A 23,823-nucleotide genomic window follows, 5' to 3' on the forward strand; every position below is an offset into this window, starting at 1 on the left:
TGCTGCATTCAGGGAGCTATAGCCTTTTTTATTTATCTGCTGACACAGCTGTTTTGTGGCTTATTTTTTCCAAGACAAGAAGATGTTTTAGTGCTACAGTGATACCATTTTTATTTTCTTACGACTTTTTGATCACATTTTTTTTCACCTTTTTGACAATATGTTAAAAAAAATAAGTTTGCCAAGTTTTTATTCATTTTTTAAGGGGTTAAATAGTGTGATAGTTATATATATTGGGTCATTCCAGATGCAGCAATTCTAAATATGTATTGGTTTTTTTTGTTGATTTATTGTTTTTACGTAAATATACATATTTATTGGTATTTTTTTTTTGTTCTTTATTTTGTGATTTTTTTAATTTATTTTTTAAAAAAATATTTTTACAATTCATTTTATACTTTATTTCATCCCTATATGGGACTTTAACTTTTATTACTCTAAGTGTTGATACAATCTATTGAAATGCACAAGCATTAGATTGGATTATACCTGTAAGGCTGTAGTCACATTAGCGTATGGCATCTGATGCGAGAGGAATGGATGCGATATGCTAATGATCCTTGGTTCAGGCTCTTGTGCGAGCGTGAGCCAAGTGTCATACAACTGTGACTCGATCTCACGAACGGGTCACAGCTGCGAAAAAGAAGGTGGTGCTGCAGAGGAGAGGGAGGGGTTAATCTCCCTATCTCCTCTATTGTCAGCATGTGTGTATATCACACTGCAATTGGATAACATGCAAGTGCAGTCCGATGTTTCTCTCGCACCCATACACTTGAATGGGTGTGAGGGATACGGCTCTCGCTAACAATCGCAGCATGCTGTGATTTTTTTCTTCAGTCCGTTTAGGGCTGAGGAAAAACATGCAGATCTGAGCTGCAGCATTGTCATACATGGGGCCAAGTGCAATGTGAGATTTTCTCACATTGCACTCATGCGAGTCATACTCAAGTGTAACTCCAGCCTTAGTAAGACACTGACAGAAACCTCTTAGACCATGCACCTGTCATGGACTAAAGCTGGGTTCACACTAAACGACAGCGACAACGACGTCGCTGTTACGTCACCATTTTCGGTGATGTAACAGCGACCTTGTAAGTCGCTGTTATGATCGCTGCTTAGCTGTCAAACACAGCAGAAGCAGCGATCATAACGTCGCTGTGCTACATGTTCAGAGAGCAGGGAGCCGCGCTTAGCGCTGGCTCCTTGCTCTCCTGCAGCACACATCGGGTTAATTAACCCGATGTGTGCTGCAGCTACATGTCACAGTTCAGAGAGCAGGGAGCCGCGCGCACTGCTTAGCGCTGGCTCCTTGCTCTCCTTGCTACAGTATACATCGGGTTAATTACCCGATGCATACTGCAGCTACATGTCACAGTGCAGGAGCCGGCACTGGCAGCAAGAGCGGCGGAGGCTGGTAACCAGCGTAAACATCGGGTAACCAGGGAAAGGTCTTCCCTTGGTTACCCGATGTTTACGCTGGTTACAGCTTACCGCAGCTGCCAGTGCCGGCTCCTGCTCGCTTCATTTCGTCGCTCTCTCGCTGTCACACACAGCGATGTGTGTGTCACAGCGGGAGAGTGACGACCAAAAAATGAAGCTGGACATTCAGCAACGACCGGCGACCTCACAGCAGGGGCCAGGTCGTTGCTGAATGTCACACACAGCGACAGCGACGGGATGGTGACGTAGCAGCGACGTCGTTGTCGTCGTCGTTATGTGTGACACCAGCTTAAGAGGCTTTCCATAGCTGGATGACTTGAAAGTCATCATGACAACCTTAAGTGGCTATAGCAACTATCAGGTCCCATGATCTTGTCCCGATTGGTGTGAGAGAAAGCCCACTTTCTCTCCCAGCCTCCTAAATGTTGCAATCAATATCGATCTTGGCATTTAGATGGTAAACAGCCCAGCATGGGGCAGACAACTCTCCTGGCTGTGAGACCCAGGACTCAGCTGTCATGAAAGCTGAGCTCACAGCGGCGATTGTGCGGGCACAGCACCTGTGCCCCGCATGATTGCTATAATGTACCCATTAGTAATAGATTGAGAAACCCTTCCCACCCACAATGTATGGGTACATAATAGGTTGTGAATGGGTTAAAATACTCATTGTATTTTTTTAATGCATTTTTGTAGATTTTGAGTTATTTGGCTTGTACTTTAAAATTTGAAATTAAACAATTGAGATGTAAACATTTCTTTATCATTTAGCTGCACAATTCTGCACACATAGATATACTAATAGAAAGCACAAAACCTCCTTTTTCTTTTCTTAAATGTTCAGGTTTCAGGATTACTAACCTTTTGAATTGACAGACAGCACTGTAGTTGTTCAATAGTAAAACTTAAGGGGTTGTGTATTACTAGGAAAACATCTTCTCATTTCCCATGTTTGGCTTCATTAAAATAAAACAGCTTATACTCCCCTCCGACTTGTTGATTACTCATATGTCTGTATCCGGGAAGACAGAAGCCAGCGTTGACGCGGGGATAGGATGACATCATAACCTCATCTGAGCTCCGAAAAAGTGAGCGCTGGCTTCACTGGAACCATGCCACCATGGGAGGTGAGTATAATCTTTCTTTTTTTAATTGGGTCAAACATTGGGAGTGAGAAGGGCTTATCCTATGAGTGGACAACCCCTTTAATCATAAAAATAATAATTGTGCACAAAATGTATAATAGTATACTATGGTATACTGTATAATCGATCAGATGATCACAGGTTGAAGTTGCAAGACTGAAAGAAAAGTGAAAAATAAAAGCAAAAACGTTTTTAAAAATATGAAAAAAATGGCAAAACAGAAAACATTCATAATGAAAAAAAAGTTGAAATAAAAAAAACATCAAAACTCCAAAATTGCAGGATTTTTTTTCGGCATTGCACCTCCCACAAAAATATAATAAAAAAAGGGATCAAAAAGTATCATTTACCTGAAAATAACAGCAATAAAGCCTCCAGCTTACTTGACATGTAAAAAAGCTCTAAGACACCTCCATTTACAGAAAAATAAGTATTTGGTCTCAGAGTATAGGGACACAAACCAAAGACTTGATATCTCTATGATAGTTTGTGTAGACAAAATTGCTGTCATCTACACCAGTATTGGATAATAAGTAGGGATGATCAAATACCTCAAATATTCGGCTTCGTGAATATTTTCCGAATAGGTCGTCGCTATTCGACTATTTGTGAATATTCGATGCGCAATGTAAGTCTATGAGAAACCTGAATAACAACTATTTGGAACTATTCGGGGTTCCCATAGACTTACATTGTGCATAGAATATTCCCATAGCGGTGACCTATTTGGAAAATATTCGCAAAGTCGAATATTTGAGGCATTCGATCATCCCTAATAATAAGCAATTTTGGATGAAAGGATAATATGGTTAATATATGAAGCAGAAGCTTTTGTGTTATATCTTCTAAACCTCTCATATATTTTTAATGCAGTCCATTATATCTGTAAGGAGAGACTTTGGAAGAATTGATAAAGTAGAACATGTTAAAAACCAAAGTGTATGATGTATGTAGAAATATACGGCTGTGTGACTCAGTCTAATTTGAATGTAGAAAAGATTGCCTTCAGCCACATCTCCATTATACAAATATTTGTCATACAGAACGTCAGTATAATCTTAGCACATCATAAAAAAAGGATTCCAGCAACTGTGGAGCAAGAAATAATTACACAGTGTATCTGTGCCTATAATGAGGCATCCTAAGGCAACTATCTCAAGCAGAGACTTAAAGGCAAAGCCTAAAAAGGAAAATTAACATGCTTAAAACTAACAATTTTATTGATGAAAGACCTTTAAAAAGTTATAATTACCGTGACATTTTTCTAACAGTTGTAAACACACTGAATATAAAACTGCTATACATATCAGTAATCTGTATGTTCTACCCATGGTTCAATTTCTGAAATTTATTTTTTACTAATTTTATCTGTGATAATGCTCTGAAGAGTTATCAAGATAATGAATACATTATTCATTTCTATAGTCTTCAACATACATAAGTTAGGGCTTTTTCTAGTATTTTTATATTCGCCATGTGAATGAAACATTTGAGAGCATGTACAAACACTTCATGTTGCGATAATTGCCCATGACTAAACTAATGGAGTTATCGACAGTTAATGGAGCAGTGTTCACACATGCTAACTAGTGCTTCAAAAGAAAAATTCTCCAAAGTTGTATGAGGGGGGATTAGGGCTGAGCTAACCTGAACTGTAAAGTTTGCTGTCCGCATTAAACACCAGTATACATCCTGAACACCAGCATCGTGTTTAGATGGGGGGTTTTTTGCCAGAAGATGAAGATTTGGTGCAGGAATTTGGTGTATAAATTTAAGCACCAAATCTGCATCTTATGCAAAAAAATGCAGTTTAGGTGTGGTTTTCTCGACCTCCCGATGAAGCTACTGTGAAACGCGCGTTAAGGTGCAGGGCGGTGTGTTTGGTCAGGGGACTACTAGGTTGGTATCCATCATGGGAGCAACTACAGGATTCTGATCCACCAAATTTCGTTCGTTCTTTATTTCCATGGGCAGCATTTACTAAGCAGTATTTAACTGCCTTCTCAAACTTAAAGGAGGCATATTGGTAATTGATGCCAGCAAAATTGATGCCAGGATATTCTTGGTATCAGGTATTAACTTAGTGCTGGTGGCATTATATTTAATGTTATATGACCTTGGGTCTGTGATTATTATTACCATATAATGTCAATTGATTAACTAATATTTAGTCTTTCACCATTTGATGCTGCATGAACTTATGTTATACAATTTGTATACTATTATATAGTGGTTGTAGGTCATTGTCTTTGGTAATTACATTATGTTTGCATAGCTCCCCTATGCTCTTTTCATCTGCAAGAATAATATATAAAGCCCTGTCTCATCCACACTGCCCTGTTCTGTCTTGTGTATTGATTTTAACTATCATTGTCTGTGTGACCCTGTCCGTGTTGCGCACAATAAAACCTTTATATATTCATAATAATTTTTTGGTCTATTTAGCCTTTATGAATGTCATGTTATGGTTATGAACAGAGTCAGTTTGTAAAAATATAGGTTTGGTTTTCTACCAGGAGATGCGGATTTGGCACATAAATGTCTGCACAACATTTTTGCACCAAATCTGCATCTCTTGGCAAAAAACGCAACATAACTGCATTGCATTTTGATGCGTTTTTTTCCCCAGAAGATGCAGTATTGGTGCAGGAATTTGGTCTATAAAATACAGCACTAGCAGGTCTCATTGAGTTCATTAAGTTGATTGAGTTCACCTGAGGAGAAATTACCATGGGAACTTTCAGCTGTGACAGCAGGTAAACTCAGTGATGTTACCGCTCACAGCTGCAGCTCAGTGTCTGCCTGAAGCCACAGTTATGTTCCCTAATGTGTCCGTGTGCTGTGACTTCAGTATGTAGAAGACCTGGAATTGTTGTGGAACGTCATGGTGTGGCTTACATCAGACCTGGGTATTTTGAATGTTAATAAATTGGAGAAAGAGGGTGTTGATTTTTTTTAAATAAAGGATTTTTTTTCTCAGTTTTGTGTTTATTTCTACTTACAGAATAAGTAATGGGGGTCTCAAAGACCCCTCCCCATTGCAAATCTAGGGCTTAGAGGCAGCTGTACGCTGTCATTAACTTATTACCCAGAATGACACAGCACCAGGGCAATCAGGATGAACTGAGTAAAGTGCCAGAATTGTCACATCTAATGGATGCAATAATTCTGGGCAGCTATGGACTGCTATTTTTAGAGTGGGTGGTAATAGCCATGGACCTCCCCAGGCTGAGAGCAGCAGCCCCCAGGTGTCGGCATTATCTTGGCTGGGTATCAAAATTGGGGAGACTGAACATCATTTTTTAAAATTATTTATTTAAATAATTAAAAAAGCCGCATGGGGTCACTTGTGTTTTGATACACAGGCAAGATAATGCACACAGCCTGCAGCCATCTGCTTTATCTGTGCTGGCTATCAAAATACAAGGGACCCTATGGCTAGGTTCACACACTGCGTTTTTTTGATGCTGCATTTTTGTGCGTTTTTTTGCGGCAAAAACCGCACAAAAACGCACCCGCGGCAAAAAAACGTGGCAAAAAACGCGCGCGTTTAGCCGCGATTTGGTGCGTTTTTTTGCTGCGTTTTGCTGCGTTTTTGCTCATTGCGTCTTTATGCGTTTTTTATCAGTGAACAATGCCATTAAAGATTGTTGAAAAAAAAAAAAAAGGTCTGATGTCATTTCCTTCTTCAATATGTTCTTCATTCTCCACTAGTGTATGCAATAGAGCAGACAGCTGCAGAACTACAAGGCTCAGCATGCTCCATACAGGAATGTATGCTGGAGGGTGAGGCAGAGGGAGCAGATCTACAAGGCTCAGCATACTCCATCCAATAGTGTATGCAGGAGAGCAGACAGCAGCTGCAGAACTACAAGGCTCAGCATCCTCCATCCAGGACTGCATGCAGGAGTTTTTTGCCCACCAAAAAAATGACGTGGGCTTCGCCATATTTTTGTATGCAAGCCGGGTACAGCAGGCAGCCACGGGCTGCCCCCAACCCCAGCTACCTATTTGTACCCGGCTGGGAACCAAAAATATAGGGAAGCCCTTTTTTTTTAATTATTTCATGAATTTCATGAAATAATTTTAAAAAAAAATGACGTGAGCTTTGCCCAATTTTTGAGTCCAGCCGGGTACAACTAGGCAGCTGGGGATTGGAATCCACAGTGCAGGGTGCCCATGCTTTCTGGGCACCCCCGCTGTGAATTGCAGTCCCGCAGCCACCCCAGATCTTCTGGCGCTGTATCCAACTCTTCCAGCTGCCCTGATGCCGGGTGGCTCGCTGGGTAATAATGGGGTTAGGGCTAGCTGTATAGCTGGCCCTAAGCCCGAAATTCATGGTGTCACGACAATATTAGACATGGCCACCATGAATTTCTAGTACAGATAAAAAAAAAACACAACACACAGAAAAATATTTTTATTAGAAATAAAACACAACACAATTAGGGACTCCATCTTTATTGAAATAAAGAACCGCCCCCTCCGCAGTAATCCTGGGTCATGGGTCCCGCGCCGTCCAATCCGGATCCAATATCATCTGATCGGTTTGCTGGAAGGCAAAGTGATCAGATGATGTGTCAGGTTCTAGGGGCTGAAGCACATCACACATCAGCTGATTGTATAAAAGCCATTTATACAATCAGCAGATGCATCGGTGCAAAAAAAAAAAAAAATACTCACTTATGTGCTGATTACCGGCAGCTCCTGGAGGATGGGGCGGGAGTCTGATCCTGTCCGATCGCTGCAGCAGCTGCCGGTAATCAGGGATGAAGTCTCCTGACGCATCCGCTGATAGCTTAAACCAGCCGGGCGCCCGCGTCACCGCGATACTTACGATCAGCTGATGCGTCAGGTGACTGCATCAGGTGATCCATCGCCAGGTCCTGCATCCATCGGAGGTGTCCCGGCCGTCTACACACAGCCGGAGCGGCGATACCGTGAGAGGAGCTGGGAGCGGACATGTCACCGGGACCCTGCAGACAGGTGAGTATAACTTTTTTTTTTTTTTCTACTGTTAACTTTTGTTTTCGCAGCCGCTTCCACCTCCTGCCCGTACATGGCGCCGCACGGCAGCATACATGCACAGGACTGGAGGTGGAAGCGGCGGTGACGGTACCGGGAGGATTCACGCTTCTGTGTTTACTGACAGAAGGAATCCTCTTCCTGTACATGTCACTTTACTCCTGCGTTTATAGCTGCGTTTTTGGTCTTAGAAACGCACCAAAACGCACCAAAACGCAGCTATTTGCGTTTCTCATTGCGTCTTTCAACATCCCATTGCACTCAATGGATGAAAAGCGCAGTGAAAAACGCGGGAATAATTGACATGCTGCGTTTTTGTGGCACCACAAAAACGCAGCTGAAAAAAAACGCTGTGTGCAGACAGCAAAAATGAAAACTCATAGACTTTGCTGGGGAAGCAAAGTCATGGCAGTTTTCTGAGCAAAAACGCACCCGAAAACTGTGCAAAAATGCCGCGAAAAACGCACTGTGTGAACTTACCCTATGTCTTTTTTTAAATTTCTTTATTTAATTTTACACCACTATAGGGACACAGATAGTGTTTTTGATTAGAACCAATCACAGATGCTGACACAGAGGGTGGGGAGGTAGTCTAACTGGAACCAATCACAGATACTGAGGTTGATGGTGGGCAGGGGAAGCAGTGAATATGCATGAGAGCCAATTATCAGACCTAGAAGTAGAGTTACAGCCGTGGAGAAGGTCTGTAAGTATAACTGTTCTGCTTTATTCCTTATTTTCTTTCTTTTGTACCCCTTTTAGCCCTTACTAACACCATTTTATAACACGTAAGTTTGGGTTCTTTAGACTTATATGGAATTTGACATCTGGGATCAAGTTTTGCTGCCGAACCTGATTTTTTTTTCTAGTCCAAGCTGGTTAAGTGTAAGGCGGGCTTTGCACACTACGACATCGCAGCCTGATGCTGCGATGCCGAGTGCGATAGTGCCCGCCCCCGTCGCAGCAGCGATATGTGGTGATAGCTGGCGTAGCGAAAGTTATCGCTACGCCAGCTTCACACACACACTCACCTGCCGTGCGACGTCCCTGTGGCCGGCGACCCGCCTCCTTGTTAAGGGGGCGGGTCGTGCGGCGTCACTGCGACGTCACACGGCAGGCAGCCAATCAGAGCGGAGGGGCGGAGATGAGCAGGATGTAAACATCCTGCCCACCTCCTTCCTTCCGCATATCCTACGGAAGCCGCAGTGAGGCCGGTAGGAGACGTTCCTCGCTCCTGCGACTTCACACACAGCGATGTGTGATGCCGCAGGAGCGAGGAACAACATCGGACCGTCGCGTCAGCGTAATCATGGATTACGCCGACGCTGCACCGATGATACGATTACGACGCTTTTGCGCTCGTTAATCGTATCATCCAGCCTTTACACACTGCGATGTCGCATGCGATGCCGGAAGTGCGTCATTTTCAATTTGACCCCACTGACATCGCACCTGCGATGTCGCAGTGTGCAAAGTGCCCCTAAGGCTCCATGTTCTTCATGAAATTTGTTGTCTTTTTGCCCACGTCCAAAATGGAGTCTGTTGCTTTGTCCAGCCCTTGAACTTTCTGTCTGCCCTGCTTATAAGTCCCTGTCCGGGGTCCAATCCCTGCCTGAGTATTTTGTGCTACTGGCTACTAGTTATTCTGGCTTGCTCTGGACGGCCTGAAGCATCTTAAACCTGTGCTCTGCCTCAGTACTGTGCTTATCCACGTCTCATTCATCACGGACTGTGCACTTGACTTTTGCGGGGCTTACTTTTGTCCTAGGTAGTATACTGAAACAGCTTGTTTTCTGTGCACATTGTTCTGGACATTTATTACCTGCTGCTGTGCTGATAATATCCTGGACATTTCACCATTTGTTGCTGTGCTCATAAAACTGGATATTCACCATCTGTTTGCTGCAAACATTACCCTGGACATTTACCACCTGTTTGCTACAAATATTACCCTGGACTTTAACTTTTTGTTTGCTGTGTTTATTTCTCTGGAGATTTCACCTCTTCTTGTAATGCTTACAATATTCTGGACATTCATGCTCTAGTTTGTATCTATTCTGGACTTCGTCGTGTCGGTTGCTGTGCGCGTTATTGTATTTGCTGTCTGAACAGCTACATATAGTACGAGTGTATTTACATTCTATTTGTAGTTGTACTCTCTTAGACGCTGCCTTTTTTCACTGTGTTTATTGTTTGTTACATACAGAGCATTCTCCCAACCCTTGTCTCAGTTTCGTTATATTCCATGCAATTAGATTCCAGTGTATTCACATAATTGTTACATTCAGTGAACTCGAATATCCATGGGTTCGCTCATTACTAGTGGAGACCATAGGAGAAAACTCTTGAATCTAGAATCCCAAGGTTGTCTTCACTTTATTGAATACAAGACCCTCCCTATATACACAGTAGGAAGAGTTATATGAGTACAGAAAGCTCTCCAGCTTACTTCTGGCTATTAGCTATGAGGAGAAACAGTAAGGAAAGTGTGTATATCAAAGCTGAGAGATTGGCATCTCAACTGAAGCACAGGCAGTTAGGGGTGCTTCACACATAGCGAGATCGCTATCGAGATCGCTGCTGAGTCACGGTTTTTGTGACGCACCAGTGACCTCATTAGTGATCTCGCCCTGTGTGACACTGAGCAGCGATCTGGCCCCTACTGTGAGATTGCTGCTCGTTACACACAGTGCCGGTTCATTTTTTGACGTTGCTCTCCCGCTGTGAAGCACACATCGCTGTGTGTGACAGCAAGAGAGCAATGATCTGAATGTGCAGGGAGCATGGAGACGGCTTCTGACAGCCTGCGGTCAGCTGTAACTAAGGTAAATATCGTGTAACCAAGGAAGCCCTTTCCTTGGTTACCCGATATTTACATTAGTTACTAACATCGCTGCTCTCACGCTGTCAGTGCCGGCTCCCTGCTCCCTGCACATGTAGCTGGAGTACAGATCGGGTAATTAAGCTCAGCGGTTTGCTTATTAACCCGATGTGTACGGTGGCTAGGAGTGCAGGGAGCCAGCGCTAAGCGGTGTGCGCTGGTAACAAAGGTAAATATCGGGTAACCAAGCCCTTGGTTACCCGATATTTACCTCAGTTACCAAGTGCAGCGTCGCTGCTGGCTGGGGGCTGGTCACTGGTCGCTGGTGAGATCTGCCTGATTGACAGCTCACCAGCGACCATGTAGCGATGCACCAGCGTTCCTGACCAGCTCAGATCGCTGGTGGGATCGCTGGAGCGTTGCTAAAGTGTGACGGTACCCTTAGGTCAGAAATTGTTGGGAGAGTCTATTAGGAATAGTATGAGATAAGGAATGCGGGGGATGTTGTTTCCTAACAAAGTGTAAAGCCTGCTTTACACGAGACGATAGATCGATCGTACCCGCCCCCTTCGTTTTTGCATCATGGGCAATTATTTGCCCATGGCACACAAACTCGTTTAACCCCCGTCACACATACTTACCTTCCGGACGACCTCGCTGTGGGCGACGAACGTCCACTTCCTGGAGTGGGAGAGACATTTGACGTCACAGCGACGTCACACGGCAGGCGGCCAATAGAAGTGGAGGGGCGGAGATGAGCGGGATGTAAACATCCTGCCCACCTCCTTCCTTCCATTAAGCCGTCGGGTGCCGTGGGAGGCAGGTAAAGCTGTTGTTCATCGTTTCCGTGGTGTCACACGGAGCAACGTGTGATGCCACGGAAACGATGAACAACTGTCGCCATTTTAATTAAACAATTTTATGAAACCTAGCGACGAGTACATGACTCACGATTTGTGAGCGATACTGCGTCGCTAGGAGGTGTCACACGAGATGACATCGTGCGGTATGCCGGATGTGCGTCACGAAAACCGTGACCCCGACGACATATCGTCTCGTGTAAAGCCCGCTTAAGAGCTGCTGCTCATATACATTTTGTTAGAAAACATCTACAGATATCTCGTCTCTGCTTACAACGTCCGACCTAGGTACCTGTGCTTCAGCTGAGTTGTTATCTCAGCTTTAATATACACCCATTCCTTCCTGTCTTACCTCATAGTTCACAGCAAGAGATGTTAGGAGAGCTTTTTTTAATCACACAACTCTTGTTCTGTGCTTAGGATGTGTTTGTGTTCAGTAATGTAGCCACTTGGAAAACCTCATGATTATCCCTAGATAAGAAGAACATAGATAAATAATTAAAAGTATTTATCACAATTTATTTATAATAATGACATTTTTTGTTTAACATTTATTTCCAAAAAAGCAACCTTTTGATGTATTTATTCAATGTATTTCTTATTTTTTGGTAACTTTAATACATTTGACTCATAGGATTTGAATCCTTTTTGGCTATAGACCTTATGGACTGCCTAAATCTCTGCATGGCCAATTCTCTGTTTGACACATCCTGATAATCTTCTCATTAGTCTTGTTACTTTCTCAGAAAAAGATGTTATTTGCCCTTTAATTCCAAGTGAGAGACACTGTCTCACCGAGTAATGTATAGTATTCAGCATTTAAATATTATTTTTTTCAGTCATTTAGCACTGAGTATATGACATACAGAATCTTCCTCCATTTCCATTTATCTAAAATGTATATGTTTGGTTTAATTATGTGCTTTATTACATTAACACCAATTTTTTTTCTTTTTAAAACTCCATTATTTAGTGAGTGATATCATTTACATAAGACATCAGATTTGCGGATTCATTTCATAGACTGTATTAAGGATACAGGCGAAAAGCAGAATGTTCAATCAACACAAAATGTAAATCCTAATTGTTCTGATTTAATATATCTCTCCTCACTGTCATCTTAAAATATTAAGTTAGCTACACTCAATGGCAAATAAAGTAATCTTTTGTGGGTTTACAGAATATGAGCAGATTTCAATTACTGCTGAAAAGCAAAATGGTTGTGACACACATAATCAAAATCCACTTCTTAAGCCCAGTGAAGCAGATTTGCTTTAGCAAATACTGAAAAGTGTAAATAAAAGGCATTAGAAAACCGAGCACACAGGATGTCGTCTATTATTTATGTGGGAGAACTTTCAGATGGGCATGCGGAAACCAGATGATTAACCCCTTCACTACCCAGCAATTTTCCGTTTTTCATTTTTGTTTTTCCCCTTTTCTTCCAAGAGTCATAATTTTTTTATGTTGTCATCAATCTAGCCATACGCATTGTTGTTTTTTGCAGGATGAGTTGTATTTTTAAATTACATTATTCATTCTGCCACATCTTTTGCTAGAAAACTGAAAAAAAAATTCCAAGTGAAGTGAAATTGGAAAAAAACTGCTTTTCCACTATTGATATTTGGACTTTAATTTACCATGCTTACTATATGGTAAAACTGAACAGGCAGTAGGAGTTCCTAGATCAGTACGAGTTCGTAGATACCAAACATGTATAGTTTTATTATTACTACTGAGGTGATGAAAAAAAAATCAGAAATTTGTCAAAAAAAAGGAATTGCACCAATTTCCAAGACTCATAACATTCTTATTTTTTGGGACCTGGGGCTATACGATGACTTTTCTTTTGTGTCCTGAGATGACATTTTTAATTATACAATTTTTGGGCAAATGTTTTGATCACCTTTTATTGCATTTTATTGCCCTATTGCGACAATCAAAGAAACTTAACTCTGGAGTTTTGATTTTTTTTTTCTTGCTACACCCCTTACACACGTCAGTTGATCAGAAACATGTGGGTTTGTTGGGTGAACCCGCATTAAAGAGACATATCATCAATGACTGGAAATTTACATGTTTTCTTCAGGCACTCATCTTTTTAATGTTTAGCTTTTCTGTATGTAAATCCCATTTCCTTTAGGTGGTTTCTTACAGGTCGGTCATAGACATTGACTCCAGTTTCCTCCCATTCTTTCCTCATTTGTTTTGTTGTGCATTTCCTGTTTTGGAGACATATCGCTTTAAGTTTCCTGTTTTGACGCTTTGATGTCTTCCTTGGTCTACCAGTATGTTTGCCTTTAACAACCTTCTTATGTTGTTTGTATTTGGTCCAAATTTAAGACACAGGTAACTGTGAACAACCAACATCTTTTGCAATATTGCGTCATGATTTACCCTCTTTTAAGAGTTTGATAATCCTCTCCTTTGTTTCAATTGACATCTCTCATGTTGGAGCCATGATTCATGTCAGTCCCCTTGGTACAACAGCTCTCCAAGGTGTGATCAGTCCTTTTTAGATGCAGACTAAGGAGCAGATCTTATTTGATGTAGGTGTTAGTTTTGGGAATGAAAATATACAGGGTCATTCCATAATTTTTTCCTCATAATTGAGTGATTCCATAATTTTTCCTCCTGTTTGGGTTGAACAGTAACCGTTACTGGCTAGCACATTATGTTTTCATGATTATTTTAGTATTTCTTAAAGCCAGAAAGTTGCCATTTGAAATTACTTTAGTTTTGTGCCATGTCTGTGATCTGCTTTTTTTTAAACAAAAGTAAACAACTGAATGAACATCATCACAGCCATAATTTTTGCCAGGGGTTGTATGAAACAATGAGTTTGTAGGCCACTTTCGGTATCATAATATGGCCTCTTACAACTCTAACAATAACCCTGTAACACTTCCAAGCAGGGAAAAATAGAGTACTTACTAAGGGACAAGATGCAAGCAAGACCAGGAATAATGTATAGTGAAAGGTAGACCCTGTATTTTATGTAAGAACTGGAATATTTTAGCAGAATAGTGGTTTAGTTTTGTGGTCACCAGGAGTTATTATAAATTGGTTTTCCTATTTATTCCCTAAATGCTTTAACAAATAGTAAACATATCAGTTATAGTTTTGTATATAACGTACATATGCATGTCATAGATCCTTAAAAAGTTATGGCACAGTATATTTCTGTATTTATTGTATAATTATACAGCTATATAGCTGACCATGTTACAGTTATATATAAAAAAGCAGCAATATTTTAAACAGAAAACAAGATATTTTACTTACTATTTGTAAAGATGCAATGCAAATAGTACAATCTGATATTCACATTTCAAGACTTACATAAAAGTAAAGTATAGTCATATAGTCCAAAAACAATTATTGGCAGTTCCATAAAAAATGGTATCTTCTGCTATTAGGAAAATGTATGTGAGGTTGCTATATAAGTTGGATGATTAGATATTTGGTAGCAATACCCACTGTCTTCTGCCAACTTTCTACTGGGTCAATGTTTATTTTAATGTGCCCATCCTTTATTCTGTTGGAAAGCATTGCCAGATTTGCCTGACAGCGGCCTATCCTTCTGTCATTTTAAAATAAATATGTCTACGACATATTTATAGGGGAATTTTGAGGGGAAGTGAGTTGTTTGATGCTGTCTAAAGCCTGTGGTTATATGGAACTGAGGACCAAGGACATCTACGTCAGAGACCAAGGGCATCTAAATTCATCATAAAATACAGTATTACATTTTGTGGTCATGAGTGATATATTGCCCTTGAGCTAATGAAATTTGTTGTGCTTATTTGTTATATCGCTGTTGTTACACCTAAGTGTGCATAACCTGTACTAAGAATGTTTTATCTCCACAGGATTATCGCTTAAATATCTTTTTGAGGCAGAAGTGGAACGACCCCCGTCTCGCGTATAGTGAATATCCAGATGACTCCTTAGATTTAGATCCTTCTATGTTGGATTCTATATGGAAACCAGATTTGTTTTTTGCTAATGAAAAGGGAGCAAACTTTCATGAAGTAACAACAGATAACAAACTTCTGAGAATCTTCAAAGATGGAAATGTGCTATATTCTATTCGGTGAGTTACACATTGAGATAGACTTGGTTGGGCAGATTCTCTATTTTCAGTGCTGTTAGACTCTGGAGAATAATGGGAAAATTTATGAAATCTACTTTTAGACTTAGTTTTATCCATCTAAAATACTGTTTGTGTCTCAATTACAACAGCTTAATGCATTTTGTTCTTGTTTTTGATAAATTGCTAATGAAATGGTGTAATGTTCTCATGTGTTGTTCTTCAACTGAAGTTATATTTATCTAATTCTACCTACAACCTTCTAAGAACCATTGTTTTATATTATGCCTTGATATGTAAACCCATAGAATCCAAAGGGTGTACTTAGTTGTTCTTCATGACTTAAACCTCTTATCTGAACTATCCAAGACATTTCATGGAGAGATATCTTTGACAGAAGCTTATCTCTTTGAATAACAGCAGCCCTAACACCATAAAAGATCTGCATCTATCTCAAGAAAGGGGCACATACTCTCAAAAACAGGGAATTCAGTATGTATGTCCAGCTCTCTGTATTAATGTTTGTGTAAGCTCTGAAAATTACAAAGTACAATTTCTTCCAAAATAGTACAAAAACACTCCAGCTTTTGAGATAAAATTATGCCTACCTTCACTCATGCTGCCAGGTTCTGAATCATGCTGCCTGTGGTTTGGCCAGCATGAAGCAAAAGACAGGTTTCCTCTAGGGTATCACAATGTATTGATGAACGGATGAGCCTTTCAAATGACTTAGTCTGATTTATATGATCTAGTAAGAGATCTGTCTTTATAAAAAGAAAAGTCAGAACTGCTAGCTTCTAAACTTCGGGAATGGAATTTGCTACAACAACGCACCACAACTTCACACTTTCATCATTGAGACACCAGGTAAGCTGAATGCTATGCAATTGAAAGCGATGTCTGTGTCTGTACTCATGTAAATGGTCTTATGATTGAGTTAGATGGTACACATGATAAATGGAGGCTATTCAAAGACTCTGGCAAAACGAGTTTGAAAGCTGTCTTGTTGCACAATGGTATTGAAAAACTATCTGTTCCACTGACCCATTCTTCTATGGAGTTAATTTTTAAAATGATCAAATACTCAGAACATAAATGGAAAATTTGTGCTCACCTGAAAGTGGTTGCACTGTTGCTTGTCCTACAATTTGGATACATGAAGCATATGTATAAAATAAGACAGTGGCCTCTAAGAGTCAAGCACACAGTTGGACGGTACAATGTACAGCACAACTCACTGATCAATATACTTCAAGTTTATCTTCCACAACTTCACTTTAAAATTGGCTTAATAAAAATTTTGTAGTTACCGTCGATCATGATGGAAATAGTTTCCAGGATTTGAAGAAATTTAGCCTCAAAAATGAGGTTAAACTAAATGCCAGAATTTTTATTGTCCCTGAAATCAACATTTTAATGTATGATGACAAATTCAGAACAAAACTTAACCCTCTGGTACTTGCCACTTGGGATGGATTTCTACTAGTAGTGCAGAACTTCCTTTGGAATAGATGAGCTGAAAGCTTTGCTGAACGAGTAGATAACATGTGAACAACAATGCCGAATATCATTAAAAATAAATTTCTTACTACCCATCTGCAATTTTTTTCCACCCAATTTAGGACACATAAAACATTTGGCAAACTTATACATAACGACATTTCCTTACATATTACAATTCTGACCAGATTTGGAATATGCACACTCGATATAGTATAGGACATATGATTTTTGCCCAGTAGCAAGTAGCAGCCCAAAATTTTTTGGGGTTGTGCTGTCTTATGAAACCACGTATCTGTTATTTTATGTAATTTAGGCAGCCAAGAAAGCTGAACAAGCTAGTAGAGAAAGAAATCATATTTGAGCTAAGATGTTTATAAAGAATAGATCTAAGGACACATACTGTATCATACGAAAAGACACAAGAGACTGTTATAAATAGAACATACATTTACGAGGTATGAATATGTTATCATACTATACTGTGGACTAATGAGGATTTAGCGAGGGCTTTTACCTTTCAGGATATTTGATGATATAATATATTTTACCTCCAGTAAAAAAGACTCAATGTCATTAGAAGGACATCATTACAAAAGAGGGCCTTGTATAGGAAATGTCAGAAGTAGCCTATGGCTTTACAGAAACAGAAGCAATTGCAACATGCCATTCAATGTGTCCTTTAGTATCAATGGCAAAAGAGAAAACCTACTGGCATTGAAATAAAAATATGAGCACTAATGGGATTTAGCCTAATACTGATTATAAAATGCTGCAAATTGGAAGATATAAATGTATTTCAAATAAATCATCATATTATTTACTTTCAATTTGTGTAACATAGCAGAAAGTCAGCCTAATTTAGACATAGTCTCTATTACTTTTATTGGGTTTTTTGAATAATAATCTCAAGTTAAACAAGATAAAATATCTCCAAGATTTCATGCAATGTGGCCAAAGAGGTTACATCAGAATGGTAAAGACTAGTGTTTGGGGAGAGCCCAAAATACTCATGGAGTGTAGAAATCCAGGTAGGTAGGCCATAGAAGAGAATTTTATGAAATTGACAACAAACTTTGCATAAATCATGAATCAAAACAAATAAATTAAACTTTGTAGTATATTGTGTAATTTTTCAGAGAAATATACCTCTATTTCTCCATTCCAATCCTCCATTCCTTTCCCTCTGCCTCCAAAATTGATCATACAATATGAAAAAAAACAGAGAAAAAGGAGCCAGCACGATCTGAAAATGGCATGCATCATATAAAAAGTGCAAATTCACAGATTTATTCCAACTTTACTACAATAAAAAAATGAAATTTTTAGCAAATAATTGATCAACTCTTTGAGCCACCCCTGCCAACGTCACAGTAAATCTCAATAGGGGGGTCCTACTCTATATTATGTATTTCATGTGCCATGCGGCCTCCTAGATAAAATTAATAGCAGAACCATTTTTTGCAACATAGAAGCAGTTATATATAGGTTACAGATATGTGTGCTCCGGTTCTGCTTTTAACTCTGATCTCTTAAGATCTGTGAATTTGCACTTTTTATATGATGCATGCCATTTCCAGATCGTGCTGGCTCCCCTCTCAATCTGAAAAAAACAGAGTGGAGAGTGTTAATTTTGTGAAAAAGGTAGAAACAATTTGTGCTGCAGCTCTGTTTTTATTTTCCATGAGTGCTGGATTCACATATACCTTGGTCTACTACTTACAATTTTCTATATTGTTCTCCATGCACTTCTGCCTCTGAACTTGTGCTGAATCGCTGTCTCTGCGTATTGTGTATGGGCACCATACATATTAGCTTTTTCTACATACTAGCCCTGATAGAAAATAAAATTAAAGATAAAGCTTGCTTGTACTAAATGACGCTATTGCACTAAATTTCTGTATGTAAGAATCTAGACTTCTTGGATCTTAACTTTTGCTAATCTCAGATATTACAGCACAATACCTCCTGCTGATGGCACAGGATCAGCTATAAATTCTGTGCAATCATCCTGCCTGACAAATATGCCAAGTGGCTCCAGTGCCCTATAGACAACTTTGTATTTATATGCCATATACTGCCATGGGTTTGATAAAAATATAGACATACAGTCATATGAAAAAGGTTGGGCACCCCTATTAATGTTAACCTTTTTTCTTTATAACAATTAGGGTTTTTGCAACAGCTATTTAAGTTTCATATATCTAATAACTGATGGACTGAGTAATATTTCTGGATTGAAATGAGGTTTATTGTACTAACAGAAAATGTGCAATCCGCATTTAAACAAAATATGACCGGTGCAAAAGTATGGGCACCCTTATCAATTTCTTTATTTGAACACTCCCAATCACTTTTTACTGACTTACTAAAGCATTAAATTGGTTTTGTAACCTCATTGAGCTTTGAACTTCATAGACAGGTGTATCCAATCATGAGAAAAGGTATTTAAGGTGGCCACTTGCAAGTTGTTCTCCTATTTGAATCTCCTATGAAGAGTGGCATCATGGGCTCCTCAAAACAACTCTCAAATGATCTGAAAACAAAGATTATTCAACATAGTTGTTCAGGGGAAGGATACAAAAAGTTGTCTCAGAGATTTAAACTGTCAGTTTCCACTGTGAGGAACATAGTAAGGAAATAGAAGAACACAGGTACAGTTCGTAATAAGCCCAGAAGTGGCAGGCCAAGAATAATATCAGAAAGGCAGAGAAGAAGAATGGTGAGAACAGTCAAGGACAATCCACAGACCACCTCCAAAGACCTGCAGCATCATCTTGCTGCAGATGGTGTCAATGTGCATCGGTCAACAATACAGCGCACGTTGCACAAGGAGAAGCTGTATGGGAGAGTGATGCGAAAGAAGCCGTTTCTGCAAGCACGCCACAAACAGAGTCGCCTGAGGTATGCAAAAGCACATTTGGACAAGCCAGTTACATTTTGGAAGAAGGTCCTGTGGACTGATGAAACAAAGATTGAGTTGTTTGGTCATACAAAAAGGCGTTATGCAAGGAGGCAAAAAACCACGGCATTCCAAGAAAAGCACTTCCTACCCACAGTAAAATTTGCTTTGGGGCTGTGTGGCCAATGCCGGCACCGGGAATCTTTTTAAAGTTGATTGTCGCATGGATTCAACTCAGTATCAGCAGATTCTTGACAATAATGTGCAAGAATCAGTGACGAAGTTGAAGTTACACAGGGGATGGATATTTCAGCAAGACAATAATCCAAAACACTGCTCCAAATCTACTCAGGCATTCATGCAGAGGAACAATTACAATGTTCTGGAATGGACATCCTAGTCCCCAGACCTGAATATCATTGAAAATCTGTGGGATGATTTGAAGCGTGCTGTCCATGCTTGGTGACCATCAAACTTAACTGAACTGGAATTGTTTTGTAAACAGGAATGGTCAAATATACCTTCATCCAGGATCCAGGAACTCATTAAAAGCTACAGGAAGTGACTAGAGGCTGTTATTGTTGCAAAAGGAGGATCTACAAAATATTAATGTCACTTTTATGTTGAGGTGCCCATACTTTTGCACCTGTCAAATTTTGTTTAAATGCGGATTGCACATTTTCTGTTAGTACAATAAACCTCATTTCAATCCAGAAATATTACTGAGTCCATCAGTTATTAGATATATGAAACTGAAATAGCTGTTGCATAAACCCAAATTGTTATAAAGAAAAAAGGTTAACATTAATAGGGGTGCCCAAACTTTTTCATATGACTGTATATAATCTAACATGGACTGTCTTTTTTTATATATATATTTCAAAAAAGGTTCTGTCCATTGCATTCTAAAATCTAATATATACACTATAATATAAACTACATGTTTTATTCCTAAAAAAAACATTGCTCTAATCTTTTCTATTAAGCTAATTCAACCTCTTTTTGTCCTTAGAATAATAATTGTAGCACCAAAGGTGTAACCAGATACTTTACATCTAGTAGATCACAAAAATGAGTAAACCCTCCACATTTTTATAAATATTTATTATATCTTTTAATGGGGCAACACTATAGATAGGACACTTTGATACAATGTAAAGTAGTCAGTGTACAAACCGCTGGCAACAAAAGCGAGTACACCCCCTAAGTGAAAATGATTAAATTGTGCCCAAATAGCCATTCATTTTCCCTCCCTGGTGTTACAGTGGGGAAATAAGTATTTCATATGTACCGTCCCCCTGCCAGTGACCAAGCCGCTCGGATCCGGAGCCGCGGTGGCTCGAGGGGTCTCCGGACCCGGGGGGTCCGCGTGGACACTCGAATTAAAAGAAGAGGGGGAGTATGTACAGGGTAATTAATTAGGAAGTTCGTGACGCCACCCACGGTGTGTGGTAATGTAGGAGACCACCGCTGCTGTTGGGGGAGCCCGGTGGCGATGGTGTAGCAGCAGGATGTTTAACCCCTCCTTGGGTAGGTGGTTTGTGCCCCGGGGCCCGCTGGGTGTTGGTGTTTGGGGTGCCATTAGGTAGAGGAAAAGGGGCTTTTTAGTGTACTCACTCAGTCCAGGAATAATAACACCGACAGCTTGTAAACCAGAATTCTGAGAACCACTGCAGCATAGAGGGAGCACGCTGGGATCCGTGCCCTTGGTGTTGCTTTTAGCCTGTGGCCTTTTCCGTAGCACCTTCTCACTAGTTGGACCCTCAAGCTTGAAACTTTTCGGGTCCTGCTCACCCGTATGGCTAACGGAGTGAGCTTGCTCTCAGGGTTCACGCGTAGGATTTATTTGGACTGTATTTGGGAAAGTCCTATCCCATCGGTGTGCTAGTACTCCAATTTTGGAGCGGCTTGGGGATGAATCTTGAAGTCTTCACCCCCGTCGGGTAAATTACCAGGACGCGTGAAGCTACTTTCCGGCCTAGGGTCCACTGTCTCCGTTGTGCCCTGGCCCCTGCTCGGTGATGGCTCAAGGCCGCTGGCTGCCCTCCTCGGCAGTCCGTTCCCCTTGACACGATCCCCTGCGACCGGGGTTCCAGCTTCTACCAAGCCCAGACCAACATCTGCCACCTAGTAAACTCCAGAAGCCCTGCTCTGGAACGGTGACCTCTCTCTCCCAGAGAGTCACTTTCCACCTCTACTCCTTTCACTCCTGTTTCACTTCTCTGTCACTTTCTCACTTTCCCCTACCAACCCCGCATGTGGGCGGCCCTATTCCCTTCAGGCCCCCCAATGGTGTGTCTGGTGGGTTCGGTGTAAAGTGTTCTTTGGATTTTGATTGGCTAAGCTGTTAGCAACATCAAAGGACCAGGATCCGTGACCAAGAAGGAGTGGATACTGTGAAGAAGGGCAGATTGCACAATACCCAGTGACCGCCTGATAGGCCAGGGCGTCACATTCCCCCTTGGTTAAACGTAGCTCGTCCCCGAGCTACAGGACACCAGAGGTTTATTTATTTATTTTTTTTAACTGTAAAGGAGAAAGGAACATTTTAACATTATGCATTTTTATTAACGGGTTCCATCCATCACAGGGGAGGCACTTCACTTAAATGTTACTAAAATTATTAAGAGTTCGTCGCCCAATGGTGGCTATATGGTAACGGAGGCTCAACCTACTCCGTTGCAGCCCCTTCCTCCGACAGTCCAGTCCCAACATCCCGGATCCCAATAACCTGCCACCCAAACAACCTGTTCCTCCTGGAAACCTATGGTGGGTCCGTGACCAGGTTAAGGTCCTGGGTGTTGTATTTTAGACGACTCTGGTTGGCACAGGAGGTGCAACTATTATACAAAACACAAGTTTGTGAAGGTCACGCCAGTCCTGTGACTGTGGTCCATGTTTACTTATATATAGAAACTTAAACGAAGTCCATGTACCGGTTGTACATTTTTAACAATGTACTTGCAAATCTGGCAACTTTCACTCTTTTCATTAAAACTGGTTGATTAGGCACTTATTTACTAACATTTTCTATATGGAAAATAACAAACTATGAAAAATAACAAACGAAAGCACCGATACCTAACAATTCTATAGCATCACAACTACTGGTACTGTAACATTTTTCTAGTAATAGACTGTCGGGTCCCGCAGCCACGCTTCCTTGCGACTACGTGCTACCGACGCCAACACATACCCTTCCTCAAACATCACATGCTTAGTTACCTCCAGGGCATACCAGCCCCGCTTTCCGCAATGCCGGGTATGGGTAACCATCTCTTCCGGCTGAAGATTACACTCCCGGTGGCCCCAAAGAAGGTGCTGCGCCACATCTCGTTGAGACACATACGCCCCCGCTGTGAGGCTCGCTTCGCAGATAAACCCCCATCGTTGTTCAGGGTCAAACCACTCCACAAGGCCACGGCACTGTGGCCCTTTAACTTGAGAAACAGCGCTCCTTATCCGCTTCTTCTCTGCATGATCACGGGCGGCAAGCTCCCATCGTCGCCGGTCTCGGGTTGCAATCTCCGTCTGCATATGGTACTGTTGTCGTTCCCAGTAGGGGGCATCAGCATCCGGCCTCAGCTCCCCATCTGGCTCTGGCTTTACTTGGACTCTGGCGGCCCCAACAACCGTCGGAATGCCGCACGGTTGCAGAACAGGTGGAAATCTCAGTTCCACTCCCACAGGTGTAAACTGATGAACCGACTGCTCCGCAACAAGGGTTGCAGGGCCCAGGTGCTCTGCCTCTGAGGACAGGCCCGGTGATGCGGCCAGGTCTGGTCTGGCCGGTGTCTGGATGACCGCTGCTGTGACTGGAATGAGGGTTGTGGTCTGGATCTCTGCAGCTGGAGCTTCCTGTAGATACACAGAAGGTTCCACTGCCGGGGTTGGTGTGGGCAGCTTGGCGTCCGCCGAGGTCGGGGTAGTTGATGGTGGAGCGCTCACCGCGAGCGGGAATGGTCCGGATCCCTCAGCCGCTGTGGCCGGATTTCGGCAATCAATAAGGACTGGGTAACCGCTTACCCTCTATTCAC

The 23,823-nt window shown here is 41.2% G+C and overlaps 1 protein-coding gene across 1 annotated transcript in view; it reads left to right on the top strand.

Moving 5' to 3' along the window:
- The window catches only part of GLRA3 (glycine receptor alpha 3), a 502,398-nt gene that overhangs the window by 354,325 nt on the left and 124,250 nt on the right, over positions 1-23,823 (top strand). Inside the window, exon 4 of the mRNA XM_075347194.1 lies at positions 15,164-15,387. Within this exon, the coding sequence (XP_075203309.1) occupies positions 15,164-15,387 (224 nt within the window). The remainder of the gene's footprint in view (positions 1-15,163; positions 15,388-23,823) is intronic.

Source organism: Anomaloglossus baeobatrachus, chromosome 1 (genome assembly GCF_048569485.1).
Source record: "Anomaloglossus baeobatrachus isolate aAnoBae1 chromosome 1, aAnoBae1.hap1, whole genome shotgun sequence".
NCBI lineage: Eukaryota > Metazoa > Chordata > Amphibia > Anura > Aromobatidae > Anomaloglossus > Anomaloglossus baeobatrachus.